We start from the raw sequence: 9,697 nt of genomic DNA, 5'->3' as shown, positions 1-9,697 counted from the left end.
ATGCGCCCAAACAGTGGTTCCCCCATACATATTGGGTATCAGTGTACTCAGGATAAATTGCAAAATAAACTTTGGGGTCCAATTTCTCCTGTTACCCTTGTGAAAGTAAAAATTTGGGGTTGAAAAGATCATTTTTGTGGAAAAAATATGATTTTTTATTTTCATGGCTCTACGTTATAAACTTCTGTGAAGCACTTGGGATTTCATAGTGCTCACCACACATCTAGATAAACTCCTTGAGGGGAGGATAAATTGCACAGTAAATTTTGGGGTCTAATTTCTCCTGTTATCCTTGTGAAAATAAAAAATTGCTGACTAAAAAATCATTTTTGAGGAAAAAGTTTTATTTTATTATTTTCACGGCTCTGCATTATAATCTTCTGTGAAGCACTTGGGGGTTTAAAGTGCTCACCACACATCTAGAAAAGTTCTGTACGGGATCTAGTTTCCAAAATGGTGTCACTTGTAGGGTTTTTCCACTGTTAAGGCACATGAGGGGCTCTCCAAACGCGACAAGGCGTCCGATCTCAATTCCAGCCAATTCTACATTGAAAAAGTCAAACGGCGCTGCTTACCTTCCGAGCTCTGTTGTGCACCCAAACAGTGGTTTACCTCCACATATAGGGTATTGACTTACTCAGGACAAATTGCACAACAACGTTCATTGTCTAATTTCTCCTGTTACTCTTGTGAAAATAAAAATTTTGGGGCGAAAAATCATTTTTGTGGAAAAAATGTGATTTTTTTATTTTCACGGCTCTATGTTACAAACTTCTGTGAAGCACTTGGGGGTTCAAAGTGCTCACCACACATCTAGATCAGTTCCATGATGGGTCTAGTTTCCAAAATGGTGTCACTTGTGGAGCGTTTCCACTGTTTAGGCACATCAGGGGTTCTCCAAACGCGCCATGGCATCCGATCTCAATTCCAGCCAATTCTGCATTGAAAAAGTCAAACGGCGCTCCTTCTCTTCTAAGCTCTGCCTTGTGCCCAAACAGTGGTTTACCCCAACATATGGGGTATCGACGTATTCAGGAGAAATTTATCAACAAATTTTGTGGTTCATTTTCTCTTTTTACACTTGTGAAAATGAAAAAAATTGGTTCTGAAGTAAAATATTTGTAAAAAAAAGTTAAATGTTTATTTTTTCCTTCCGCATTGTTTCAGTTCCTGTGAAGCATGTAAAGGGTTAATAAACTTCTTGAAAGTAGTTTTGAGCACCTTGAGGGGTGCAGTTTTTAGAATGGTGTAACTTTGGGGTATTTTCTGTCATGTACACCCCTCAGAGTGACTTTAAATGTGGAATGGTCCCTAAAAAAAATGGTTTTGTAAATTTTGTTGAAAAAATTAGAAATCGCTGGTCAAATTTTAACCCTTATAACTTCCTAACAAAAAAAATGTGTTTCCAAAATTGTGCTGATGTAAAATAGACATGTGGAAAATGTTATTTATTAACTATTTTGTGTGACATATCTCTGATTTAAGGGCATAAAAAAATCAAAGTTTGAAAATTGCAAACTTTTAAAAATGTTTGCAATATTTCCATTTTTTCATAAATAATCGCAAGTAATATCGAAGAAATGTTACCACTAACATGAAGTACTATATGTCACGAAAAAACATTCTCAGAATCAGGAGCCATTAAAGCGTTCCAGAGTTATAACCTCATAAAGTGACAGTGGTCAGAATTGTAAAAATTAGCCTGGTCATTAAGCTGCAAATTGGCTCTGTCACTAAGGGGTTAAAGCAGTTCACAGGCCACAGAGCTTGCCATGTGTGAACCACTGCTTGTGACCTGCGGTAACCTTAATTATGTCACCCCTCATTACTGCAGCCATGTTCTCAGGCTAAGCTCACTGTGTTCTGGCTGAAGTGATGAGGGGTCACAATACTCTTGTCACCACTCACCCCACTATCCAGATGTAGAAGAGTTGGGGATCATCACGACACTTCATCACTGTAGATTAACAGCGGACAAGTGAGAATTCTGTTGATTTTTTATTTTTACTTTTAGGTTAGTAAATGGGTATAAAAGGGTTGTTCTCTGGGAATGATTTGTACAATTAGGCTGGAGTCACACTACAGCGAGATACGGCCGAGTCTCGCAGGTTAAAACCAAGCTCTGGCACCGACACTCCGGAGCGGAGCGTGCAGCTCCATGTATTGCTATGCGGCCGCACGCTCTGCTCTGGAGCGCCGGTGCCAGAGCTTGGTTTTAACCTGCGATACTCGGCCATATCTCGCTGTGTGTGATCCCGGCCTCAAAGGACTTTCCTCTATGTGTGCCTTTATTGCTTTTAATTACAGGGTTAGTAATGAGGGTGTCTGGTGGCGCCTATCAATTACAAAAACCATGGCTTGATGTCAACTTCCAAACTATTACCCCACTTGCCAATGCACCAGCGCCAAAATTGTCACATCTATTGGATGCACCATTTCTGGGGTGGCTGATGGCTGGTGTTCATAGTTTGGGGAGGGCAATATCAACCCTATTAATATCAGCCCGTAGCTGTCTGTTTAGGCTTTGCAAGTTAATAAAAAAAGGGGGGACCATGTATCTTTTTTTTTGGTGTGTCCCCCCTTTTTACTAATCAGTAATGGCTAAGCAGACAGCTGTGAGCTGTTAATAATAGCCTTGGAACCTTTATGGCTTTTGGCTCCACCCCAGAATAATAACAACAGCCCCCAGCTGTTTGTTTCCCACAGCTGGTTAATTAAAAATAAAGGTGACCCCACAAAGTTATTTTCTTTATTATTTATTTAATATTCGCAATACACAGAAAGAGGGTAATGACTACAATTGTCATCATTGTCGCCTGGTCTCGCTGATCACAGGTAGACCAGGGGACAATGATGAGTTGGATTCAGCACCCATTACCTGGAAACGGCGATAATTTTACTGCTTTTTCCCAGATGCTGGTACATGTCACACTGATGTTGCACACGGACGGGACATGGATAGCACATGGATGCTACACATGGTCAGGGATAAATCTGGTACTGTTTTTTCCAGTGCCTGTACTATTAAGACATCTGAAGTGGGCCTCACATAGGAAACTGTCTTGCAAGTTTTTACAATAACAGTCAGACCAATGTTATTGAATGGGGCAGTCAGATGACTGATTTTATTTTCATGGATGAAATCTGCATATGAAAAACATCACAGGAAGCAGTAGTTTCTTCATTGTGTTGGATTAGGCTTGCCTATTCAAGTCTATGAGTGTGTAAAAGAAATTGGATTCCATACAGAACCACACGAGGAAAAGTGAGAAAAAAAATTTCCTGAGATTTCTGGATGGGTCTCAGATCATTTTTCACATGGTTGCATGAACCCAGCCTTGGAAAGGTAATGGCTCAAGAGAAAGGTTATCGTTAGGGAAGTTTGCGGGTCAGGTACTATACATGCGGTGAGATAGACACTGGCCCCAATTCATATTTTGTATCTTTTTGTAAATTTTTTTTCTCCAAATTATTCAAAATTCTACATGTTGGTAATGAATTTTGTGCAGCGTAAAAAAATGTTTAACTTTTTTTGTGACTCTTCAGCGCAAAAAAGTTGCACGTTTTTCAAAATGGCACAAAGCTTTAATTAGGCGAAAACATCTGAAAGCCCTAAAGTCCACCCACAGTGGCGAACTACATAAAAAAAGGCAAACGTAAACAATAGATTTTAAATAAGGCATAAATTAAAACATAAATTTGGTGCACATATAAAAACAGGAGGAAAAAAAACGCAATACAGGCTCAAATGCAATAACGAATCTTTATTAAGTGGTCCCGGGCGTCTTCCCTGCCTCGTTTGTTCAGGTGTTATATTTGCACCGTTCTGTGTCTGTATTGTCACTTGTTAGGAAAGATCAGTTGTTACGCCACAAGTCTTTTAGATTTGCAGTAATTTACCTATTGTGTTTGCATCTTACTTATATAGCGCCATCCTATTCCAAAGCGCTTTACCTTGCTGTTGTCCTCTCAATACTTACTGGGGGTCAGGCCAGTCTCACACTTCCAGATATTTCCGGTACCAGAGTGATCCGTGTCCGTGTGCTCATGTGGTACATCCATGTGGGATCCGTGTGATGTCCATGTGCTGTCCGTGTCCGTGTATTGAAACAATTTGTTTCAATTTTAACCCTATGACTTTAAAAACGCACACGGGCAGCACACTGATGGCATCCGTGTGCGATACGTGTTGACACGCACCCATTAACTTTAATGGGTCCGTGTGATCCGTGTGCTCCCACGAACACTGACATGTCTCCGTGTTTAGCACATGGACACACAGTCTGTGAAAACACGCTGATATCTGCAGAGACACATTCATTTTAATGTGTCTACGTGTGTCAGTGTCTCCGGTATGTGAGGAAACTGTCACACATGAGGAAACCGGCCTCACACGAGTGCATAAAAAGCCTGATTTTCCTCCAGAAAAGTGGGATTTTTCTCTCACTTGTCTTCCATATGTAATCCGTTGTTTTTTTACTCAGCAGCTATTAATCATTTGCAGTTTCCTATGTTACAGAATTGCAATGTATCCGATGTCAGAGTAAAATCGCAGAATGCTGGGATTTTTTTTCTCATGCCGAATACAGCTGAAAAGAAAACTGCAGATCTGCACTGCCTCATTGAATAACATTGATCCCTTTTTTATCGGGTTGCACTCGTCTGATTTACGTGCTAGTGTGAGCGAGCCCTAACACTCATCTAATCTTTATACATCTGATCGAAATCCAAACACAACTGATTTTCGGTTCCCTGTTGGCATGAAACCCTTCTTTCCTTCACTTCAGTTGTCAAAAAGGATCACAGGGAAAGGCAAGCTGAGAATAATGGAGCCTGTGGGAACGACTTCTTATCAGAATGCATGTTGTTTTAGAGGGATGAGCTGGGAGACCACGCCTGCTGCTGCCTGTGACAAGTTAGTGAGGAGGTTGTACTGTGCTCCCACCCACCATCGTTCTCTGCCTCCCTCCCCTCCTCACTGGGTCTCTCTCATTCTCTGGAGAAGTAGTGCTGTACACTTTCTCTGTGTGAAGGAATCAATGTGGAAAGGCAGACAGACTCTTGCACCGTGCGACAAAGGCAATGCAACTTTTCGCACACTCTCACTTGTGGTTTATGGGTTCCGGAGATGGCCACGACAGAGGTTTTTGATTGCAAAGATCAGAGGGACTACGCTGTGAGGTAGGCATGGCTTGTAAGAGAAAACCAGTTGTCCACACCCGTGCAATGCAAGTGGGTGGAAGTTTTTTATAAATTGTGCACTTTGCACTTCCTTCCATGTTAATGAGATGACCCCACATAACTTTCATTGCTTGCTACTAGGTTGCTGCTTGCATTAGTCCTTTGGTATTATGTCACTAGAGAATTGATTTGCCCGATTAAAGGTTCACAGAGAATTAGTCTCTTAGATTTTCAATAGAGAAGAGATTTTCTCCTCTCATTGAAGAGCGCAGAATAAGCTGGAAGTTTGCTGATTGTATAGCTATGCATTGTAATTCAGCATTAGGGGCCAGTCTCAGCTCCCAAATTTACCTGATTATTAATGTAGTAACTGCTACCTCCTCCTTACCTTTCTCCTTTTAGATGATTGCAGCCACCAACCTCGTTGTTTTCCACTCCCTGCCTGTTTTGACTTGAAAAGACCATGACAGAAGTCTTTCTATCAGCTCTTTTGAATGTTACTCAAAGCACTTTGCTGGCAAGTGGCTCATCTACTGGGAATGTCACAAAATGCTCTTTGACAAAGACAGGCTTTCAATTCTATTACCTCCCCGCTGTGTATATAGTGGTTTGTATCACAGGATTTATTGGTAACAGTGTGGCAATATGGATGTTCATTTTTCACATGAAACCATGGAGCAGTATCTCCGTCTACATGTTCAATTTAGCACTTGCAGATTTTTTATATGTCCTTTCCCTCCCAGCGTTGATTTTTTATTATTTTAATAAAACTGACTGGATTTTTGGGGATGTCATGTGCAAATTGCAAAGGTTTATATTCCATGTGAACCTGTATGGAAGCATTCTGTTCCTGACTTGTATCAGTGTCCACAGATACACAGGGGTAGTGCATCCACTCAAATCACTTGGGAGGCTGAAGAAGAAAAATTCCATCTACATCAGTGCTCTCGTCTGGTTCATTGTAATCGCCGGTATCTCTCCAATCCTATTTTTCTCTGGTACTGCTATGAGGAAAAATAAAACCATTACGTGTTTTGACACATCTTCTGATGATTACTTAAGAAGTTACTTCATCTACAGCATGTGCACCACTGTCTTTGGCTTCTGCATCCCTTTTATACTAATTCTGGGATGTTATGGATTAATCGTTAGAGCTTTGATCTATAAAGATATGAACAACGCTCCCCTGAGAAAAAAATCTATTTATCTGGTCATTATTGTCTTGACTGTCTTTGCGGTTTCATATCTGCCTTTCCATGTGATGAAGAACCTGAATTTGAGAGCCAGGTTGGATTTTCAGTCCCCCGAAATGTGTTCTTTCAACGACAGAGTATATGCTACCTACCAAGTGACTAGGGGTCTTGCTAGCCTCAATAGCTGTGTGGATCCCATCCTTTATTTCTTGGCAGGAGACACCTTTCGGCGGAAGCTGTCAAGGGCAACTAGGAAAGCATCTAGAAGAAGTGAAGCAAATGTGCAATCAAAGAGTGAAGAGATGACTCTCAACATCTTATCGGAGTACAAGCAGAATGGAGACACAAGCTTGTGAAGTCTAAGAATTGGATTGCTTCAGACACCCAACTGTTAGCACTATGGGGATGCATTATCTAAGAATATGGCTGTTTCTTTCTTGTAATGATGTTACGGGTAAAAGTCAATTGAAATACTAAAGCAGGATAGGACTATTTATCCACAAGAAGGCAGAAAGTTCAAAGGCATCTTGACAGACATTTGCATTCCCATCACTGTCTGAAAAACAAAAGGGTGTTTTCCCTCTAGGATCATTTTATCTCCACAAGCTTAACATTATAAATGTATTGATTTCCAAATTATTCCAGATTTTACTGTGAATAAGTTTTAACTACTGCTAACACGGTGAAGGAATGTATCTCAAAAAGTTGTAATGTGCTGATATTTAAAAAAGAAAAGTATTAATAATTAGGTGACTACATATTATTTTTCTGTGTACCTGCTTTTCCTTGAAGCAATGGACATATGAAATAATTATTTTACTGGAGAGACATTTGATTTTTTAGAAAACAAAGTGTTGTTGCAATAGAAATGTACTTTAAAAAAAAAAAAAAAAAAAAGCCACCTCAATCGAAAGCTTAGCTAGAGGTATTTACTCTATACTACTGCCCTTTCATCATTTAGCTATGTCTGTTTTAGTAAGGATGAAAGAAATAGAGGTAAAATAGGGGGACAATTGTCTATCCAAATGTTTATATAACCATTGGGGACATTACCGATCACATAGTGGTGACTGAGGGGATGGTCAAAAAGAAGTTATGTCCTTGGTCCTACCATTGAAGGTTGTAGCGGAAGCACTTGTGTACATGACAAATAGATTATCATTCTTTAGCAGTGTGTCAATTGTCTGACAGTTTTATTGCACAAAATGGACTATTTAAAAATACATAAATTAAAACAATTAACAAAGTTAAATGGAGAATGAAACATTCTAGAGTTTGGATTTCTAATGAACAAGGGCTCATTGTGGAAAAGGTCAATACTACCTACACTAGGCACTAGACTAGAATTTCTGTGAGGTGTATGATAGAAGACTATGAGAAACATAATATGCTGTATGAGATTTGGTGTTTTTTTTTCTTATTAAACCAGGCTAGACTGTATGCCTGCAGTATGCAAGGCTGTCTGTCCCCTTGACCTCCAGATCCAGATCTGCCCTGGTACCATTAACTACTGAGAAATGCTAAAATATGTAGATCTCCAGAAACGTTTCTCAATTCTGGGCATCGAGACCTTTTTTTTTCTTTTGTATTAGTGCTCAGCATCTAACAGTACAACAATGTTCTCGAGATGTGGCATGATGTATCTCTATATCATGTCAATAGATGATATGAAGGGATAAATGTGATTTATATGTTAAACGTACTGTGTATGTTTGGAATATAGTACTGTATGTGTTTTAATGCTTACGTGAAAAATGTTTTATTTTTGTACCATTATCTGTAATTTAATATAGTTCAGTAAATCTGTTTTACCTGTGATTTAACAGTGCCATTTAATTGATTTGCCTATGGAGACAGTGTTACTTGACATTAAAGCCTCTCTCAGGTTTTGTAGTTCAATTACTAAATGTGTTAAACTTTCACAATAAAAAGGTATTCATTTTTTTACGGCGCTGTGATATTTGCATGCAGGATATGTGTACAGCATGGTAGTAGTTCATAGATCCTAAACAGCCAGAAAAACAACAACTTTTCACCCCAAGTGTGTCCGGTGTTGTACTTGGCCATTTCAAAGTCAAAGAGACCCAATAAAACTATGAAATATGTTCTGCTGTTTTTATATTATTAAGCATCAGAAGTAAAGTACAGAGTCCACTAGATGTAGACTGAGCAGCCTAAGGATGAAAACGCTCTGCCGTGTAGTAACCTGCATATGCTGGACCTTTTTCTATGAGAATATGAGAGCTGTCAGGCCGGCTTAGCGGTTTCACACGTCTTCAAGGAAAGAAAACTAGTCACTGTCTCTTTCTATTAGTAGAGAGTGTCTAAATGTATGTGAAAGGAGAAGGTTCATAGGTTTCACTTCATACCAGGAGATGGACCTCTATGCAAATGCAGCTTTCATCTTTGTGCCATTGCTTTTTCCCCATGTACAAAGTATATGAGAGAAGAAAGGTTCCACTCATTACCCTACATTACAGAACATGCCTTTGATAGAAGTTTTCAAGACAAAACATTATTCAAATTCATCTCTATCACCGCTATGCTATTATAGCATGACATCCATCTAACCTACATTAATGTGTTTTCCAAACACAGCATAAACAAGTGTATGCTCCTCTGATTGAATGGTAATAGGCATTAGGATATAGAAAATCATGAATTTAAATAAGCAACATATGCACAAATATTGGGATCTGCATACATGGTACATTTTAATTAAGCACTGTTCCTCTGTTAGTCAATTTACATGACTATTCATGGTTCGGTTTTAATTACAATTGAGTGAGTTCCACTATATTGTAACTTGACAATTTTGTTATTCAGATCCCACCTGATTGTCATATTCAATTAGAAACCAGTAAGCCATATTGTTACAGCTTGCATTTGTTTTCTATGTGAATGGAATAATTTAATACTAGCCTTATTATACACTGTTAGTAATGTAATATATGATCTACGGTGGTCTTGATGTATAAGGATCACTTAGATCATTTCCCCTTTGGGTTTAAAATGCTCTCTGTAAACTAGTGCTCTAAGAAGGGTGTCACAGCTCTCGAGGACCAGTGTCCACTGAAGTGAATGTATAACCATTGATTTTAACTAGTGAAGTGTAATGCTCCATTTTCTTTGTAGTGGCGCTGCATGGAAAATGAGACCTTACACAATTTCCCATCAAATGATCATGGGAATCACCACCAGCATGGTCCTCCTCAATAAAGCAATCTCCAGGGAACCATCTTTCTAAAAATAGTTTATTCAAACCAGACAACCTTTAAGAAGATCATGTCTTTTATATACGTGTATACTGGAATATTCGGTGT

At 39.2% G+C, this 9,697-nt stretch overlaps 1 protein-coding gene across 1 annotated transcript; it reads left to right on the top strand.

Annotated features, from left to right (window-relative positions):
• Positions 1 to 5,042: 5,042 nt before the first annotated feature.
• On the top strand, positions 5,043 to 8,192 carry P2RY1 (purinergic receptor P2Y1). Its single transcript, XM_077290720.1, has 2 exons — positions 5,043 to 5,181; positions 5,584 to 8,192. The coding sequence occupies exon 2, from the start codon at positions 5,645 to 5,647 to the stop codon at positions 6,728 to 6,730; it is 1,086 nt and encodes a 361-aa protein (XP_077146835.1). The 5' UTR covers positions 5,043 to 5,181; positions 5,584 to 5,644; the 3' UTR covers positions 6,731 to 8,192.
• Positions 8,193 to 9,697: the final 1,505 nt, after the last annotated feature.

The sequence above is a fragment of the Ranitomeya variabilis genome, chromosome 2 (assembly GCF_051348905.1).
Source record: "Ranitomeya variabilis isolate aRanVar5 chromosome 2, aRanVar5.hap1, whole genome shotgun sequence".
NCBI lineage: Eukaryota > Metazoa > Chordata > Amphibia > Anura > Dendrobatidae > Ranitomeya > Ranitomeya variabilis.
This window is presented reverse-complemented; position numbering and strand designations above follow the sequence as displayed.